The 21,195-nt window shown below is 40.3% G+C and overlaps 1 protein-coding gene across 1 annotated transcript in view; it reads left to right on the forward strand.

The window, feature by feature from the left end:
• ZNF106 (zinc finger protein 106) overlaps window positions 1-21,195 on the forward strand; it is a gene marked incomplete in the record, with an annotated part of 238,420 nt that overhangs the window by 164,320 nt on the left and 52,905 nt on the right. Inside the window, 2 exon segments of the mRNA XM_053697719.1 lie at window positions 9,915-9,977; window positions 12,023-12,142. Coding sequence (XP_053553694.1) covers window positions 9,915-9,977; window positions 12,023-12,142 — 183 coding nt within the window.

Raw genomic sequence — 21,195 nt, forward strand, 5'->3', positions numbered from 1 at the left:
GGAAGCTGTCATTTTCCCTATGGGATCCGGTAAGCCATGTTTATTACGATCGTAAATAAGGGCTTCACAAGGGCTTATTAAGACTGTAGACTTTTCTGGGCTAAATCGATTCATTATTAACACATATTTAGCCTTGAGGAATCATTTTATCTGGGTATTTTGATATAAGAATATCGGCAGGCACTGTATTAGACACCTTATTCCTTAGGGGCTTTCCCAAAGCATAAGCAGAGCCTCATTTTCGCGCCGGTGTGGCGCACTTGTTTTTGAGAGGCATGGCATGCAGTCGCATGTGTGAGGAGCTCTGATACTTAGAAAAGACTTTCTGAAGGCGTCATTTGGTATCGTATTCCCCTTTGGGCTTGGTTGGGTCTCAGCAAAGCAGATACCAGGGACTGTAAAGGGGTTAAAGTTTAAAACGGCTCCGGTTCCGTTATTTTAAGGGTTAAAGCTTCCAAATTTGGTGTGCAATACTTTTAAGGCTTTAAGACACTGTGGTGAAAATTTGGTGAATTTTGCACAATTCCTTCATGTTTTTTCGCAATTGCAGTAATAAAGTGTGTTCAGTTTAAAATTTAAAGTGACAGTAACGGTTTTATTTCAAAACGTTTTTTGTACTTTGTTATCAAGTTTATGCCTGTTTAACATGTCTGAACTCCCAGATAGACTGTGTTCTGAATGTGGGGAAGCCAGAATTCCTATTCATTTAAATAAATGTGATTTATGTGATAATGACAATGATGCCCAAGATGATTCCTCAAGTGAGGGGAGTAAGCATGGTACTGCATCATTCCCTCCTTCGTCTACACGAGTCTTGCCCACTCAGGAGGCCCCTAGTACATCTAGCGCGCCAATACTCCTTACTATGCAACAATTAACGGCTGTAATGGATAATTCTGTCAAAAACATTTTAGCCCAAATGAACACTTGTCAGCGTAAGCGCGGCTGCTCTGTTTTAGATACTGAAGAGCATGGCAACGCTGATACTAATATCTCTGAAGGGCCCCTAACCCAGTCTGATGGGGCCAGGGAGGTTTTGTCTGAGGGAGAAATTACTGATTCAGGGAACATTTCTCAACAGGCTGAACCTGATGTGATTGCATTTAAATTTAAGTTGGAACATCTCCGCATTCTGCTTAAGGAGGTATTATCCACTCTGGATGATTGTGACAAGTTGGTCATCCCAGAGAAACTATGTAAAATGGACAAGTTCCTAGAGGTGCCGGGGCTCCCAGAAGCTTTTCCTATACCCAAGCGGGTGGCGGACATTGTTAATAAAGAATGGGAAAGGCCCGGTATTCCTTTCGTCCCTCCCCCCATATTTAAAAAATTGTTTCCTTTGGTCGACCCCAGAAAGGACTTATGGCAGACAGTCCCCAAGGTCGAGGGAGCGGTTTCCACTTTAAACAAACGCACCACTATACCCATAGAGGATAGTTGTGCTGTCAAAGATCCTATGGATAAAAAATTAGAAGGTTTGCTTAAAAAGATGTTTGTTCAGCAGGGTTACCTTCTACAACCAATTGCATGCATTGTCCCTGTCGCTACAGCCGCATGTTTCTGGTTCGATGAGCTGATAAAGGCGGTCGATAGTGATTCCCCTCCTTATGAGGAGATTATGGACAGAATCAATGCTCTCAAATTGGCTAATTCTTTCACCCTAGACGCCACTTTGCAATTGGCTAGGTTAGCGGCTAAGAATTCTGGGTTTGCTATTGTGGCGCGCAGAGCGCTTTGGTTGAAATCTTGGTCGGCTGATGCGTCTTCCAAGAACAAGCTACTTAACATTCCTTTCAAGGGGAAAACGCTGTTTGGCCCTGACTTGAAAGAGATTATCTCTGATATCACTGGGGGTAAGGGCCACGCCCTTCCTCAGGATCGGCCTTTCAAGGCAAAAAATAAACCTAATTTTCGTCCCTTTCGTAGAAACGGACCAGCCCGAGGTGCTACGTCCTCTAAGCAAGAGGGTAATACTTCTCAAGCCAAGCCAACTTGGAGACCAATGCAAGGCTGGAACAAGGGAAAGCAGGCCAAGAAACCTGCCACTGCTACCAAGACTGCATGAAATGTTGGCCCCCGATCCGGGACCGGATCTGGTGGGGGGCAGACTCTCTCTCTTCGCTCAGGCTTGGGCAAGAGATGTTCTGGATCCTTGGGCGCTAGAAATAGTCTTCCAAGGTTATCTTCTGGAATTCAAGGGACTTCCCCCAAGGGGGAGGTTCCACAGGTCTCAGTTGTCTTCAGACCACATAAAAAGACAGGCATTCTTACATTGTGTAGAAGACCTGTTAAAAATGGGAGTGATTCACCCTGTTCCATTAAGAGAACAAGGGATGGGGTTCTACTCCAATCTGTTCATAGTTCCCAAAAAAGAGGGAACGTTCAGACCAATCTTAGATCTCAAGATCTTAAACAAGTTTCTCAAGGTTCCATCGTTCAAGATGGAAACCATTCGAACTATTCTTCCTTCCATCCAGGAAGGTCAATTCATGACCACGGTGGATTTAAAGGATGCGTATCTGCATATTCCTATCCACAAGGAACATCATTGGTTCCTAAGGTTCGCATTCCTGGACAAGCATTACCAGTTCGTGGCGCTTCCTTTCGGATTAGCCACTGCTCCAAGGATTTTCACAAAGGTACTAGGGTCCCTTCTAGCTGTGCTAAGACCAAGGGGCATTGCTGTAGTACCTTACTTGGACGACATTCTGATTCAAGCGTCGTCCCTTCCTCAAGCAAAGGCTCACACGGACATCGTCCTGGCCTTTCTCAGATCTCACGGATGGAAAGTGAACGTGGAAAAGAGTTCTCTATCTCCGTCAACAAGGGTTCCCTTCTTGGGAACAATAATAGACTCCTTAGAAATGAGGATATTTCTGACAGAGGCCAGAATAACAAAGCTTCTAGACTCTTGTTGGATACTTCATTCCGTTCCTCTTCCTTCCATAGCTCAGTGCATGGAAGTGATCGGGTTGATGGTAGCGACAATGGACATAGTTCCTTTTGCGCGCATTCATCTAAGACCATTACAACTGTGCATGCTCAGTCAGTGGAATGGGGATTATACAGACTTGTCTCCGAAGATACAAGTAAATCAGAGGACCAGAGACTCACTCCGTTGGTGGCTGTCCCTGGACAACCTGTCACAAGGGATGACATTCCGCAGACCAGAGTGGGTCATTGTCACGACCGACGCCAGTCTGATGGGCTGGGGCGCGGTCGGGGGATCCCTGAAAGCTCAGGGTCTTTGGTCTCGGGAAGAATCTCTTCTACCGATAAATATTCTGGAACTGAGAGCGATATTCAATGCTCTCAAGGCTTGGCCTCAGCTAGCGAGGGCCAAGTTCATACGGTTTCAATCAGACAACATGACAACTGTTGCGTACATCAACCATCAGGGGGGAACAAGGAGTTCCCTAGCGATGGAAGAAGTGACCAAAATCATTCTATGGGCGGAGTCTCACTCCTGCCACCTGTCCGCTATCCACATCCCAGGAGTGGAAAATTGGGAAGCGGATTTTCTGAGTCGTCAGACATTGCATCCGGGGGAGTGGGAACTCCATCCGGAAATCTTTGCCCAAGTCACTCAGCTGTGGGGCATTCCAGACATGGATCTGATGGCCTCTCGTCAGAACTTCAAAGTTCCTTGCTACGGGTCCAGATCCAGGGATCCCAAGGCGGCTCTAGTGGATGCACTAGTAGCACCTTGGACCTTCAAACTAGCTTATGTGTTCCCGCCGTTTCCTCTCATCCCCAGGCTGGTAGCCAGGATCAATCAGGAGAGGGCGTCGGTGATCTTGATAGCTCCTGCGTGGCCACGCAGGACTTGGTATGCAGATCTGGTGAATATGTCATCGGCTCCACCTTGGAAGCTACCTTTGAGACGAGACCTTCTTGTTCAGGGTCCGTTCGAACATCCGAACCTGGTTTCACTCCAGCTGACTGCTTGGAGATTGAACGCTTGATCTTATCAAAGCGAGGGTTCTCAGATTCTGTTATCGATACTCTTGTTCAGGCCAGAAAGCCTGTAACTAGGAAGATTTACCACAAAATTTGGAAAAAATATATCTGTTGGTGTGAATCTAAAGGATTCCCTTGGGACAGGGTTAAGATTCCTAAGATTCTATCCTTCCTTCAAGAAGGATTGGAAAAAGGATTATCTGCAAGTTCCCTGAAGGGACAGATTTCTGCCTTGTCTGTGTTACTTCACAAAAAGCTGGCAGCTGTGCCAGATGTTCAAGCCTTTGTTCAGGCTCTGGTTAGAATTAAGCCTGTTTACAAACCTTTGACTCCTCCTTGGAGTCTCAATTTAGTTCTTTCAGTTCTTCAGGGGGTTCCGTTTGAACCCTTACATTCCGTTGATATTAAGTTATTATCTTGGAAAGTTTTGTTTTTAGTTGCAATTTCTTCTGCTAGAAGAGTTTCAGAATTATCTGCTCTGCAGTGTTCTCCTCCTTATCTGGTGTTCCATGCAGATAAGGTGGTTTTACGTACTAAACCTGGTTTTCTTCCAAAAGTTGTTTCTAACAAAAACATTAACCAGGAGATTATCGTACCTTCTCTGTGTCCGAAACCAGTTTCAAAGAAGGAACGTTTGTTGCACAATTTGGATGTTGTTCGCGCTCTAAAATTCTATTTAGATGCTACAAAGGATTTTAGACAAACATCTTCCTTGTTTGTTGTTTATTCTGGTAAAAGGAGAGGTCAAAAAGCAACTTCTACCTCTCTCTCTTTTTGGATTAAAAGCATCATCAGATTGGCTTACGAGACTGCCGGACGACAGCCTCCCGAAAGAATCACAGCTCATTCCACTAGGGCTGTGGCTTCCACATGGGCCTTCAAGAACGAGGCTTCTGTTGATCAGATATGTAGGGCAGCGACTTGGTCTTCACTGCACACTTTTACCAAATTTTACAAGTTTGATACTTTTGCTTCTTCTGAGGCTATTTTTGGGAGAAAGGTTTTGCAAGCCGTGGTGCCTTCCATTTAGGTGACCTGATTTGCTCCCTCCCTTCATCCGTGTCCTAAAGCTTTGGTATTGGTTCCCACAAGTAAGGATGACGCCGTGGACCGGACACACCTATGTTGGAGAAAACAGAATTTATGTTTACCTGATAAATTACTTTCTCCAACGGTGTGTCCGGTCCACGGCCCGCCCTGGTTTTTTTAATCAGGTCTGATAATTTATTTTCTTTAACTACAGTCACCACGGTACCATATGGTTTCTCCTATGCAAATATTCCTCCTTAACGTCGGTCGAATGACTGGGGTAGGCGGAGCCTAGGAGGGATCATGTGACCAGCTTTGCTGGGCTCTTTGCCATTTCCTGTTGGGGAGGAGAATATCCCACAAGTAAGGATGACGCCGTGGACCGGACACACCGTTGGAGAAAGTAATTTATCAGGTAAACATAAATTCTGTTTCTCTTATCCCAAGTACCAGGGTGGAATTCTATAATAGACTCCATATCCATGAGGATATTTCTAACAGAGACGTTGCAAGCTAACTCCGGCATGTCTTGCCCTCCGGACCTCCTTGAGTCCCTCTGTGGCTCAGTGTATGGAGGTGATTGGTCTCATGGTGTCCTGCATGGACATCATTCCTTTTGCCATGTTCCGTCTCAGACCTTTACAACTGTGCATGCTGAAACAGTGGAACGGCGATCATTCTGATCTGTCTCTACAGATTGTATTAGACAGCTGGTCGAGAGAATCTCTCCCTTGGTGGCTCTGTCCAGATCATCTGTCCTGAGCGACGTGCTTCTTAAGACCATCCTGGGAGATTGTGACACAAGCCTATCCCAATAGGGAGCTGTTTGGAGTTGAAGGCTTGGCCACTTCTGGGTTCATCCCAGTTTATCAGATTCCAATCAGACAATATATCCTTGGTGGCTTACATCAGCCATCAGGGGGAAACGAGAAGTTCCTTGGCGATGAAGGAAGTATTTCAGATTCTGGAGTGGGCGGAGGCCCACAGCTGTTCGCTGTCAGCGATCCACATTCCGGGTGTGGACAGCTGGGAGGCGGATTTTCTCAGCAGGCAATCCTTCCACCCAGGGGAATGGTCTCTCCATCCTAAGGTGTTTGCAGAGATATGCAGCAAGTGGGGGACGCCGGAGATGGATGTCATGGCGTCCCGTCTCAATACCAAACTACCCTGGTACGGGTCGAGGGATCCCCAAGCGGATGTAATAGATGCACTAGCAGTGCCCTGGAGATTCAAACTCACATCTTTTTCCTCCATTACCGCTTCTTCCTCGAGTGTTGGCTTGCATCAAGCAGGAGCGGGATCAGTAATCCTGATTGCTCCATCGTGGTCGCGAAGGACGTGGTCCGCGGATCTACTGGGGAAGTCCTCATCTCCGTGGAAGTTGCCTTGTTGCAGAGACCTGCTGTTACGAGGTCCATTTGTTCATCAAAATCTAGGTTCTCTGAGGCTTCCTGCATGGAGATTGAATGCTTAGTCAAGAGAGGTTTCTCTGAGAGTGTCATTGATACTCTTATTCAAGCTCGTAAGCCAGTTACTCTGCGTATCTACCACAAGGTGTGGAGGACCTACTTATTCTGGTGTGAAGAGCATGTTTTTTCCTGGCACAGAGTTAAGGTTGCCTGGATATTATCTTTTCTCCAGGATGGAGTGGAGAAGGGCCTTTCTGCTAGTTCCCTGAGGGGACAGATTTTGGCCCTGTCAGTTTTATTGCACAAGAGACTGGCTGAGCTTCAAAACGTGCAGTCCTTTGTTAAGGCTCTGATTAGGATCAGACATGTGTTTAGATCTGGGGCTCCTCATTGGAGCCTAAATCTTGTTCTTTGTGTTTTGCAACAGGCTCCGTTTGAGCCTCTGCATTTTGTTGACATTAAATTGTTATCTTGAAAGGTTCTCTTTTTATTGGCTATTGTCTCTGCGTGCAGAGTTTGAGATCTCTGCTTTGCAATGCGAGTTCCCTTATCTGATTTTTTTCATGCAGATAAGGCAGTTTTACGTACTAAATTAGTATTTCTCCCTAAGGTTGTATCAGATCGCAACATCAATCAGGAGATAGTGGTTCCTTCCTTGTGTCCTAATCCTTCTTCATTGAAGGAACGTTTACCTCAACATTTGGATGTGGTTTGCACCTTCAGGCTACTAAGGGAGTACTAAGGAGTTTAGACTATCTTCCTCTTTGTTTGTTGTCTATTTGGGGAAGCGTAAGGGGCAGAAGGCTACTTCGACTTCCCTATCTTTTTGGTTAAGGAGTGTCATCCGCTTAGATTACGAGACAGTGGGACATCATCCTTCTGAGAGGATAACAGCTCATTCCACTAGAGCAGTGGCTTCCTTTTGGGCCTTTAAGAATGAGGCCTCTATGGATCAGATTTGTAAGGCGGTTACCTGGTCCTTACATACTTTTTTTTTTTTTTTTAATTTTTACAAGTTTGATGTTTTTGCTTTGGGTGAAGCAGTTTTCGGGAGAAATGTTTTGCAGGCTGTGGTGCCCTCAGGATAGGGTCAGCCTCTTCCTTTTTGTTCTTTCCCGTTATTTATTTAGTGTCCTCTGGGGCTTGGGTATAGTTTTCCCAATAGTAAGGAATGACTCTCCCTATCTTAGGAAAATAAACATAATTTATGCCTGCCAGATAAATTCCTTTCCTTCCGGATAGGGAGAGTCCATGGTCCCCGCCCGTTTTTTCTTGTCTAAGGGCGGCCCCCTATTTATTTTCTTCTTCTGGCACAATTTATGCCCTGATATTTCTCCTACTTTTCCTTGTTCCCTTGGCAGAATGACTGGGGTAATGAGGAGGTGGGAGGGATATTTAAGCCTTGGCTATGTATGATGTCTTTGCCTCCTCCTGGTGGCCAGGTGTTGTATTTCCCAACAGTAAGCAGGCATCTATCTAGTAAGCAGAAATTGTTTTTCTTTAGATATTACAAAAGTATTCATATTTTATGTATAGATGGGGGTTTTAACAGGCAAATTCCTCTATTTTAAATGGCAAAATAAAGTTAAAGGAGCTATCTGTAAACAATGTAATACACTACAGCAGATAAAATGGCTCTTTGCGAACACATTAAAGGGGAGAAAAATCTATAGCACAATGTTTCTTTAAATTTGTTTGACAATTATGCCTTGATCACATGGTTGTGTTTTATAGGGATCTTTTTGCTTCTATTTTTATAAACATTTTTTTATATAGAAACTGAAGAGAAGGCAAACTTGTGTTTGTTTTATGGAAAATAAAAATGTAAAAAAAAATTTTGTTTTGCTTTTTTCCCCCCATGGTAACGGAAATCCATGGAACCATTAAAGGTACAATCACTAAAATTGTTAGTTTAAAAAGATAGACAACACCTTTAGTACCCATTCCCCAGCTTTGCACAACCTACATTGTTGTTGTTAATACATTTCTTGCTGTTATTAAGCCACTACAGAAAGCCTCTTATCACATGCTTTTTTATTTGCTTTTCACAACAGGAGACTGCTAGTTCATGTGGGCCATATAGATAACATTGTGCTGACGTCCATTGAGTTATTTAACACAGCACTAATTGGCTAAATAGTAAGTCAATAGATAATAAAAATGCATGTGATACAAGGTAATCACAGAGGTAAAAAGTATCGTAAAGGGACAGTCTACAATAGAATTGTTATTGTTTTAAAAGATAAATAATCCCTTTATTACCCATTCCCCAGTTTTGCATAACCAACAAAGTTATATTAATATACTTTTTTACCTCTGTGATTACCTTGTATTCAAGCATCTTTTGACAGCCCCCTGATCACATTACTTTTTTTATTTACCATCTATTGACTTGCATTTTAGCGGTGTTGTGCTAAATCTTAAATAACTCCCCGGGCGTAAACACATTATCTATATGACCCACATGAACTAACAGTCTCCTGTTGTGAAAAGCAAATAAAAAAGCGTGTGGTAAGAGGCTGTCTGTAGTGGCCTAGGAACATGCAGACATTTAGAGGTTTAAATGTTATAATGTTTATTAAAGGGACAGTATACACTCATTTTCATATAACTGCATGTAATAGACACTACTATAAAGAATAAGATGCACAGATACTGATATAAAAATCCAGTATAAAACTGTTTAAAAACTTACTTAGAAGCTGTCAGTTTGGCTCTGTTGAAAAGGCAGTTGGAAAGCCCACTGCAAGTGACAAATAAGACACTCCCCCCCTCCCCCTCCTCTGCATATGAAAAGACCCTTTACACAAACAGGAGCAAGCTGGAGAAGGTAGCTGACAGTATTCACATAAAACTTTGGGGCTTGGTTAGGAGTCTGAAAATCAGAACAATGTTATTTAAAAATAAGCAAAACTATACATTTATTTAAAAAAAAACTTTATGGGCTATATAAATAGATCATCTACAAAACATTTATGCAAAGAAAAAATGAGTGGATAATGTCCCTTTAATATATCAATGTTGGTTGTGCAAAGCTTGAGAATGGGTAGTAAAGGCATTATCCATCTTTTTAAACTAACAATTTTAGTGTAGACAGTCCCTTTAATATAACTGTTGGTTATGCAAAACTGGGGAATGGGTAAAAACAAAGTGATTATCTTTTTAAACAATAAAAATTCTGGTGTAAAGTGTCCCTTTAATTGTATTCTAATACTTCTCTTATCAGAACAGATTTTAAACATTCTGTCTTAAACTGTTCAATAGATCAATCACTGTGATTTTTACCTAGTGTTCAGGTAGCTTTCATTTACATATAGTTTTAGTGCTACTTGAAGAGTGGAGGTGACAAATAATACTTTATCTAGTCATGTTGATAGAATGTAATAAGACTGAAAGATGTCTTATTTTGGGAAGAATACCATAGATATATAGCTACATAGATAAGAAACATACATAGATACAATTTTTAATCATGGAGACTAAATCTAACTCTTCATCTCAAATATTTTTCTTTAGGTAGTCAATGATCTGGTCTTTAGTGGATCCAGTGATCAATCTGTTCATGCTCATAATATACATGTAAGTAAATTAAAATTCACTATAAAAAAAAAACATGCAAATTTTCTCAATTTTCCAACAAAAGTGTATTGCAGCACATTCTTTTTGTATGTTTGCATAATGTTTCAGAAAGTTTTTTTTTTATTTGTGTGTAAATTTTCTATTTTAATTTCTTGTATGTAGCATATGATTATTATGATACATATCCCAGTATTTATAGAAATAGCTATGTATTATATTTGGAGTTAAAGTGATGGTAAATCCAAGCGTCAAACACTAAGATTTACCATCACTAAAAATAAAGTGGAGTTTAAATGATCAAATCTGTAAAAAAAAAAAAAAAAAAAAAGGTGTTAAACTCACCCTGAATGAATCAGGTCTTCTGCCAATTAAGGGGCACTTGCATGCGTGTATACAGAACACTATCAGCTGACACGCACGGCTTTTGACTTAGAGGTGCAAACGTCACCTCATTGAAGGAGAACAATGTGCCATGGCTGGCCGGAGCCGCTGAGTTTAGTTATGTGTAACGGCACATTCAGGATGAGTTTAGCGCCCTTTTATTTTTTTATTTTTACATATTTGATCACTTAAACTCTGCTTTAGTTTTATTGATGGTAATTCCTAGCATTTTTTATACGCTTGGATTTACCATCACTTTAAAATAGAATTTGCACCTGGAGAGTGTTTTTAAATTAACACATGAAAATATTCTATATGTTTATGTAGTTTGTTTCAAGTTTTCATATTCATCTTTACAGTAAAAAAATATTAATTGCTTTTTCATCTGTAATGTGATCGCACATGTCTGACTCATGTGGCATTGAATCTATCCTAGTGTATATAATTAAGAAAATTGATTTGGGAAATATTGTAATGTTGCACCTTAGCAAAGAGAGAGCTATTTTTGGCTTCCTTATTTGCAATGCGTCAACAGATACCTCTGCTATAGAGGTAGGGTTGCCACCTTTTGCCCAGAAAATTCCTGGACACTTTTTAAGTGGGCGTGAAGAGGGTGTGTCTTGGGGCGTGGCTTCTTGCGGCCTCAAATTCATTATGAAATAATTATATATATATATAGTCAAAAAGAAAAGTGCACTTCAATAGGTATATTTTTGCAACTATTGTCACTGTTTATTGTGTACGTTTTCGGGCCAAAAATGGTCCATCCTCAGACACAGTGATAAGATGGTGTATCTTGTTATCACTGTGTCTGTGGACGGACCATTTTTGGCCCGAAAACTTTCACAATAAATTAGTGACGATGGCTGCAAAAATATACCTATTGAAGTGCACTTTTCTTTTTGACTGTATCTACTTTTTGCTGCACCCTATAATATATAATATTTATATTATATTTACACATAATTAAGCCCCCCCCCCCAAAAAAAAAACCAAAACACATACCAATCACCAAGAAAAAACAGCAGACATTGCACTTGTTGGCTTAGGGTCGGGGCAAGGGCTCCAGGTTGCTTGCCAAAGGCTGCTGCTGCAGAGGACCTACAGACGGAGGCGGTGGAAAAAGGTGGTCTACACGCAGCTAACTGGCAATGTTTTGGCATGCAGCCCGTGGCCACTGCACCAACACCTGACGTCTCTCAGCAGGTTGTGACGACTCCCTTCCTCATCCCCCCTCCCACTGTCCCACACCATCCTCAGTCGCTCCTCTAGACTCCACCTACCAAATATTTTAGTAACCCCGGGCTAAGCGCTCCCCTGACCAGCTATTTTCTTTTGTAAAAGCTGTGCTCACTGCTTCTTGCTGCGCCAGGGAAGCGCTTAGCCTGGGGCATTTGAGGGTAGTTCTGGGATACGGGACACAGAGCATCAGACCAGGACTGTCCCGGTGATACTGGGGCGGGTGGCAACCCTATATAGAGGCGATACAATAAATAAAGACGAAAGGGGAATCAGAATGGGAATAGATGGATTTCATATATGAGTAAAGCTCAATATGTTCATTATATACTTTGCAACTTTTTAATTTTTCTTTCTGACTTTTTGGAAATGTATTTAAAATCTTTCTTTATAAGCCAACTTAATTTCCTTATTGTTTGTTTCAGACAGGAGAGCTGGTGCGCATTTATAAAGGTCACAATCATGCTGTTACAGTGGTTAATATACTTGGTAAAGTCATGGTAACAGCTTGCTTGGATAAATTTGTTCGTGTTTATGAACTGCAGGTATGAATTAATAATGCAGTAATGCCTTCTTATCACCGTTTCATAATTTGTCATTTTTTTTATTTTTTTTATAATCGCATTCATTCTTAACACATGTTAAAACATATTTGTGTTATAGCACATAGCTGCAATCCAAATGATTCAAAAGTTTATATCTGAATTTTCAAATTTTAAGGGACAGTAAAGTCAAACTTAAAGAGACAGTATACACTCATTTTCATATAACTGCATGTAATAGACATTACTATAAAGAATAAGATGCACAGATACTGATATAAAAATCCAGTATAAAACTGTTTAAAAACTTACTTAGAAGCTTTCAGTTTAGCTCTGTTGAAAAGGTAGCTGGAAAGCCCACTGCAAGTGGGAAATAAGACACTCCCTCCCCTTCTTTTGCATATGAAAAGACCCTTTACACAAACAGGAGCAAGCTGGAGAAGGTAGCTGACGGTATTCACATAAAACTTTGGGGCTTGGTTAGGAGTCTGAAAATCAGAGCAATGTTATTTAAAAATAAGCAAAACTATACATTTATTTAAAAATAAACTTTATGGGCTATATAAATAGATCATCTACAAAACATTTATGCTAAGAAAAAATGAGTGTATAATGTCCCTTTAAACGGTCATGATTGAGAAAGCAATGCAATTTTCAACAACTTTCCAATTTACTTCTATCGACAAATATGCTTTGTTCTTTTTATATCCTTTCTTGAAGAGTAAATCTATGTAGGCTGAAAGGTGCTTAGAAGTGTGCATGTGTCTTAAAGTGAATGTAAAGTTTAATGAGATAGTTGCCCGGGCTTTTAAAAATACTCTTAAAACCAGGGGCACTTTCATTCATTAAACTTTACCTTTAAGCGTTTTTTTTTTTTTTTTTTTAAATACCCTTTTTCCTTATGACAGCAGATCAGTGATCATCCTCTTGCAGCTCCTCTGTACTTAGCACAACAATGACTAATCCGGCTTTCTCCAATCATTGCGTACACCACAAGGTGCTCGGCTCGTGAGGCCACACAATGATTGGAGGAAGCCTGATTCATCCTCGATATGCTAAGTACAGCATGAGAAGCAGACGGAGGATCGCCTGTCTGCTGTCATAAGGAAGCATTGTATGCACTTTAAGCATTCTATGGTAGCAGTGTTTGCACCTGTAGATAGTTTTGCTACAAATATTGTAGCAAACACTAAGACACTATGACCAGATGACTAAGACTAACGACTCATGCATGCTCCTGAGCTTAGCTAGGTTTACTCTTTACCAAAGAACTAAGCAAAATGATAACAGAATTAAATTGGAAAGCTGGTTTAAATTCCATGATCTATCAAATCCATTTAAGTTAAATATTAAATTTCCTGTCTCTGTAAGTATCCAAAAAAATTAAATAAGGTTTTTAAACAGCATATTTCCACTAGGACTGGCTAACTTTGCCATTTTATAGAGAATTGATAACAAAGTAGCATAATTCAATCTCCTCTTGCACTTCAAAATCATTCTCATAAATTGCCAGTACAGATTTTATTTTAAGTTCATAAAAAAAGAAAATTTATGCTTACCTGATAAATTTATTTCTTTTTTGACACGATGAGTCCACGGATCATCTTAATTACTAATGGGATATTCACCTCCTGGTCAGCAGGAGGCGGCAAAGAGCACCACAGCAAAGCTGTTAAATAGCTCCTCCCTTCCCTCCCACTTCAGTCATTCGACCGAAGTTAAGGATAGAAAGCAAAAACCAAGGTGCAGAGGTGTCTTAAGTTTGTAATAACCAATAACCTGTCATTCAAGAACAGGGTGGGCCGTGGACTCGTGTAAAAAAAAGAAATACATTTATCAGGTAAGCATAAATTTTCTTTTCTTTTTAATGACACAATGAGTCCACTGATCATCTTAATTACTTATGGGATTCAATACCCAAGCTAGAGTACACAGATACGGGAGGGACAAGACAGGCAACCTAAACAGAAGGCACCTCCACAGAAGCTTCATTTTTGAACGCCCATGAAGAAGCAACAGCCCTCGTGGAATGAGCCGTAACACTCTTTGGAGGCTGTTGTCCCGCAGTCTCATGTGCAAAACGTATGATACACTTCAGCCAAAAAGAAAGAAAAGTAGCCGTAGCTTTCTGTCCCTTACATTTTGCTGAGAAAACCACAAACAAAGAAGACGACTGATGAAAGTCCTTACTCGCCTGCAGGTAAAATTGGACCACGTCCAAATTGAGTTAAATACATGCTAGAAAAATAAGCGTTGGCAAGTCTAACCTCCCGGTCTGCTGTTTGATTACAACAAAGCCGTTGGGAGTTGTTGACATATACCAAGTATGAATATGGGAGTTGTTATGCTCAAAACATGAATAAAAGAGCCACTTCTCCACGTCCCCAGTGCCTGCAGTAACTGCCCTATGACTTATCCCTCCTAGGCATGATGTCCTCTTGTGTTCATGTATGTAATAAAGTGCTTATCTTTCTGTGTACATACCCCAGGAATAAAAATTAGCACTTACCTAAGAAATCTGCCCTGCAGTAAGGCAGCTCACCCGGCTTGCGAGGTCCTCTCCCTCACATTGGCCTGTGGAAACAAAAAGTTCTGAGTATCTTCTCCCTCAGACTTTTACAAACAGGGCAGCATAAAATTCATGAGGCGCAGTGAGAATTATGTCCCACCAGTTCCCATTGCTCTAAAGCCACCACTGCCCTACTGAAGAGACTGATGTGGACTACGGCTGCACCCTAGTACAAAGCAGTAAAATCTTGCACTACTTAAAAAATAATAAACTCTTGATTGAAGAATCTTTTTCTAACACCTAATTTACCACCTCCTTGCACTTAACGTAGGCAAAGAGAATGAATGGAGTGGGAGGGAAGGGAGGAGCTATTTAACAGCTTTGCTGTGGTGCTCTTTGCCGCCTCCTGCTGACTAGGAGGTGAATATCCCATTAGTAATTAAGATGATCCGTGGACTCATTGTGTCATTAAAAAAAAATAAGTATAATACACCATCAGTAGAATATTAAACCTAGAAAAGAAAAACAGTATAGTTATTGCAACTGTTCTATATAAAGCAAGGGAATTTAAATATTCTTAAATTAATTATACTTTATTTAAAAATGTACCGACAAATCGTAAACAATAACTTTGTACTGTACCCACAGCAAAAAGACTAAAAGTGACAGTAAATGTAAAAATGAGTGTTAAATAATGTAACATTAACCTAGCGACACCTGTAAAATAAATATGGCATTTTAACCCCTCAAAACTGTACTTAATTTACTTTTCTTTCATGTAATTAACAAGAGTCCATGAGCTAGTGACGTATGGGATATACATTCCTACCAGGAGGGGCAAAGTTTCCCAAACCTTAAAATGCCTATAAATACACCCCTCACCACACCCACAAATCAGTTTTACAAACTTTGCCTCCAAGGGAGGTGGTGAAGTAAGTTTGTGCTAGATTCTACGTTGATATGCGTTCCGCAGCAAGTTGGAGCCCGGTTTTCCTCTCAGCGTGCAGTGAATGTCAGAGGGATGTGAAGAGAGTATTGCCTATTGAATGCAGTGATCTCCTTCTACGGGGTCTATTTCATAAGGTTCTCTGTTATCGGTCGTAGAGATTCATCTCTTACCTCCCTTTTCAGATCGACGATATACTCTTATATTTACCATTTCCTCTACTGATTCTCGTTTCAGTACTGGTTTGGCTTTCTACAAACATGTAGATGAGTGTCCTGGGGTAAGTAAGTCTTATTTTCTGTGACACTCTAAGCTATGGTTGGGCACTTTATTTATAAAGTTCTAAATATATGTATTCAAACATTTATTTGCCTTGACTCAGAATGTTCAACTTTCCTTATTTCCAGACAGTCAGTTTCATATTTGGGATTATGCATTGAATTATCATATTTTTTCTTACCTCAAAAATTTGACTTTTTTCCCTGTGGGCTGTTAGGCTCGCGGGGGCTGAAAATGCTTCATTTTATTGCGTCATTCTTGGCGCGGACTTTTTTGGCGCAAAAATTCTTTTCCGTTTCCGGCGTCATACGTGTCGCCGGAAGTTGCGTCATTTTTTGACGTTATTTTGCGTCAAAGATGTCGGCGTTCCGGATGTGGCGTCATTTTTGGCGCCAAAAGCATTTAGGCGCCAAATAATGTGGGCGTCTTTTTTGGCGCTAAAAAATATGGGCGTCATTTTTGTCTCCACATTATTTAAGTCTCATTATTTATTGCTTCTGGTTGCTAGAAGCTTGTTCACTGGCATTTTTTTCCCATTCCTGAAACTGTCATTTAAGGAATTTGATCAATTTTGCTTTATATGTTGTTTTTTTCTTTTACATATTGCAAGATGTTCCACGTTGCAACTGAGTCAGAAGTTACTACAGGAAAATCACTGCACAGTGCTGGAGCTACCAAGCTAAGTCTGCTATAAACTTTTGGTATCTGTTTCTCCAGCTGTTATTTGTATTGCATGTCATGTCAAACTTATTAATGCAGATAAAATTTCCTTTAGTACTGTTACATTACCTGTTGCTGTCCGTCAACATCTAATTTTCAGAGTGTTCCTGATAACATAAGAGATTTTATTTTTTAAATCCATTAAGAAGGCTATGTCTGTTATTTCTCCTTCTAGTATACATAAAAGTCTTTTAAAACTTCTCTTTTTTTTTTCAGATGAATTTTTAAATGAACATCATCATTCTGATACTGATAATGGTTCTTCTGGTTCAGAGGTTTCTGTCTCAGAGGTTGATGCTGATAAATCTTTGTATTTGTTCAAGATGGAATTTATTCGTTCTTTACTTAAAGAAGTGTTATTTGCATTAGAAATAGAGGATACTGGTCCTCTTGATACTAAATGTAAACGTTTTAATAAGGTTTTTAAATCTCCTGTAGTTATTCCAGAAGTGTTTTATCTCCCTGATGCTATTTCTGAAGTAATTTCCAGGGAATGGAATAATTTGGGTAATTTATTTACTCCTTCTAGACGTTTAAGCAAATTATATCCTGTGCCATCTGACAGATTAGAGTTTGTTGGGACAAAAATCCCTAAGGTTATGGGGCTGTCTCTACTCCTGCTAATGTACTACTATTCCTATGGCAGATAGTACTTCATTTAAGGATCCTTTAGATAGGAAAATTGAATCCTTTCTAAGAAAAGCTTACTTATGTTCAGGTAATCTTCTTAGTCCTGCTATATTTTTAGCGGATGTTGCTGCAGCTTCAACTTTTTGGTTAGAAGCTTTTAGCGCAACAAGTAACAGATCATAATTTTATAGCATTATTATTATTCTATAACATGCTAATAATTTTATTGGTGATACCATCTTTTGATATCATTAGAGTTGATGTCAGGTATATGTCTCTAGCTATTTTAGCTAGAAAAGCTTTATGGATTAAACTTGGAATGCTGACATGTCTTCTAAGTCAACTTTGCTTTCCCTTTCTTTCCAGGGTAAATAATCATTTCGTTCCTTTCCTCACAACAAGGAACAAAAGCCTGATCCTTCATCCTCAGGAGCGGTATCAGTTTGGAAACTATTTCCAGTTTGGAATATATCCAAGCCTTATAGAATCCTGTAGCCAGCTCCTAAGTACCTATGAAGGTGCGGCCCTTATTCCAGCTCAGCTGGTATGGGGCAGATTACGTTTTCTTCAAAGAAATTTGGATCAATTCCGTTCTTAATCTCTGGTTTCAGAAACATTGTTTCAGGAAGGTACAGAATTGGCTTCAAGTTAAGGCCTCCTGCTAAGAGATTCTTTTCTTTCCCGTGTCCCAATTGACACAGCAAGGCTCAGCATTTCTGAAATGTGTTTCAGATCTAGAGTTGGCTGGAGTATTTATGCCAGTTCCAGTTCTGGAACAGGGGCTGGGGTTTTATTTTATCTCTTCATTGTACCAAAGAAGGTCAATTCCTTCAGACCAGTTATGGATCTATCATTATTGAATCGTTATGTTAGGATACCAACATTCAAGATGGTTACTGTAGGTCTATCCTGCCTTTTGTTTAGCAAGGGCATTATATGTCTACAATAGATTTACAGGATGTGTATCTGCATATTCCGATTCATCCAGATCACTTTTAGTGTCTGAGATTCTCTTTTTAGACAAGCATTACCAGTTTTGTGGCTCTACTATTTGGTCTAGCCTCAGTTCCAAGAATTTTTTTCAAAGGTTCTCGGTGCCCTTCTTTCTGTAATCAGAGAATAGGGTTTTGGTATTTCCTTATTTGGACGATATCTTGGTACTTGCTCAGTCTTCTCATTTTCGAAGAATCTCATACGAATCGACTTGTGTTGTTTCTTCAAGTTCATGGTTGGAGGATCAATTTACCAATCAGTTTATTGATTCCTCAGACAAGGGTAACCTTTTTAGGTTTCTAGATAAATTCAGTGTCTATGACTCTGTCCTTGTCAGACAAGAGAAGTTTAACATTGATATCAGCTTGTCAAAACCTTCAGTCACAATCATTCCCTTTGGTAGCCTTATGCATGGAAATGTTGGATCTTAGGACTGCCGCATCAGATGCGATCTCCTTTGCTCGTTTTCACATGCGACCTCTTCAGCTCTGTATGCTGAACCAATGGTGCAGGGATTACTCAAAGATAACTCAATTAATATCTTTAAACCGATTTTACGACACTCTCTGACATGGTGGACAGATCACCATCGTTTAGTTCAGGGGGCTTCTTTGTTCTTCCGACCTGGACTATAATCTCAACAGATACGAGTCTTACAGGTTGGGGAGCTGTGTGGGGGTATCTGACGGCACAAGGGGTTTGGGAATCTCAGGAGGTGAGATTTCCGATCAATATTTTGGAACCCCGTGCAATTTTCAGAGCTCTTCAGTCTTGGCCTCTTCTGAAGAGAGAGTTGTTCATTTTTTTCAGATAAGACATTGTCACAACTGTGGCATACATCAATCATCAAGGAGGGACTCACAGTCCTCTGGCTATGAAAGAAGTATCTCGAATTTTGGTTTGGGCGGAATCCAGCTCCTGTCTAATCTCTGCGGTTTATATCCCAGGTATGGACAATTGGAAAGCGGATTATCTCAGTCGCCAAACGTTGCATCCGGGCGAATGGTCTCTTCACCCAGAGGTATTTCTTCAGATTGTTCAAATGTGGGAACTTCCAGAAATAGTTCTGATGGCTTCTCATCTAAACAAGAAACTTCCCAGGTATCTGTCCAGATCCCGGGATCCTCAGGCGGAGGCAGTGGATGCATTTTTCACTTCCTTGGAAGTATCATCCTGCCTATATCTTTCCGCCTCTAGTTCTTCTTCCAAGAGTAATCTCCAAGATTCTGAAGGAATGCTCGTTTGTTCTGCTGGTAGCTCCGGCATGGCCTCACAGGTTTTGGTATGCGGATCTTGTCCGGATGGCCTCTTGCCAACCGTGGACTCTTCCGTTAAGACCAGACCTTTTGTCTCAAGGTCCTTTTTTCCATCAGGATCTGAAATCCTTAAATTTAAAGGTATGGAGATTGAACGCTTGATTCTTGGTCAAAGAGGTTTCTCTGACTCTGTGATTAATACTATGTTACAGGCTCGTACATCTATATCCAGAGAGATATATTATAGAGTCTGGAAGACTTATATTTCTTGGTGTCTTTCTCATCATTTTTCTTGGCATTCTTTTAGAATACCGAGAATTTTACAATTTCTTCAGGATGGTTTGGATAAGGGTTTGTCCGCAAGTTCTTTGAAAGGACAAATCTCTGCTCTTTCTGTTCTTTTTCACAGAAAGATTGCTATTCTTCCTGATATTCATTGTTTTGTACAAGCTTTGGTTCGTATAAAACCTGTCATTCAGTCAATTTCTCCTCCTTGGAGTTTGAATTTGGTTCTGGGAGCTCTTCAAGCTCCTCCGTTTGAACCTATGCATTCATTGGACATTAAATTACTTTCTTGGAAAGTTTTGTTCCTTTTGGCCATCTCTTCTGCTAGAAGAGTTTCTGAATTATCTGCTCTTTCGTGTGAGTCTCCTTTTCTGATTTTTCATCAGGATAAGGCGGTGTTGCGAACTTCTTTTGAGTTTTTTACCTAAAGTTGTGAATTCCAACAACATTAGTAGAGAAATTGTGGTTCCTTCATTATGTCCTAATCCTAAGAATTCTAAGGAGAAATCGTTGCATTCTTTGGATGTTGTTAGAGCTTTGAAATATTATGTTGAAGCTACGAAATCTTTCTGTAAGACTTCTAGTCTATTTGTTATCTTTTCCGGTTCTAGGAAAGGCCAGAAAGCTTCTGCCATTTCTTTGGCATCTTGGTTGAAATCTTTAATTCATCTTGCCTATGTTGAGTCGGGTAAAATTCCGCCTCAGAGAATTACAGCTCATTCTACTAGGTCAGTATCTACTTCCTAGGCGTTTAGGAATGAAGCTTCGGTTGACCAGATCTGCAAAGCAGCAACTTGGTCCTCTTTGCATACTTTTCCTAAATTCTACCATTTTGATGTATTTTCTTCTTCTGAAGCAATTTTTGGTAGAAAAGTTCTTCAGGCAGCGGTTTCAGTTTGAATCTTCTGCTTAGGTTTTTCATTAAACTTTATTTTGGGTGTGGATTATTTTCAGCAGGAATTGGCTGTCTTTATTTTATCCCTCCCTCTCTAGTGACTCTTGTGTGGAAAGATCCACATCTTGGGTAGTCATTATCCCATACGTCACTAGCTCATGGACTCTTGTTAATTACATGAAAGAAAACATAATTTATGTAAGAACTTACCTGATAAATTCATTTCTTTCATATTAACAAGAGTCCATGAGGCCCACCCTTTTTTTGGGGTGGTTATGATTTTTTTGTATAAAGCACAATTATTCCAATTCCTTATTTTATATGCTTCGCACTTTTTTTCTTATCACCCCACTTCTTGGCTATTCGTTAAACTGATTTGTGGGTGTGGTGAGGGGTGTATTTATAGGCATTTTAAGGTTTGGGAAACTTTGCCCCTCCTGGTAGGAATGTATATCCCATACGTCACTAGCTCATGGACTCTTGTTAATATGAAAGAAATGAATTTATCAGGTAAGTTCTTACATAAATTATGTTTTCATGCCG

This window comes from Bombina bombina, chromosome 1, assembly GCF_027579735.1.
Source record: "Bombina bombina isolate aBomBom1 chromosome 1, aBomBom1.pri, whole genome shotgun sequence".
NCBI lineage: Eukaryota > Metazoa > Chordata > Amphibia > Anura > Bombinatoridae > Bombina > Bombina bombina.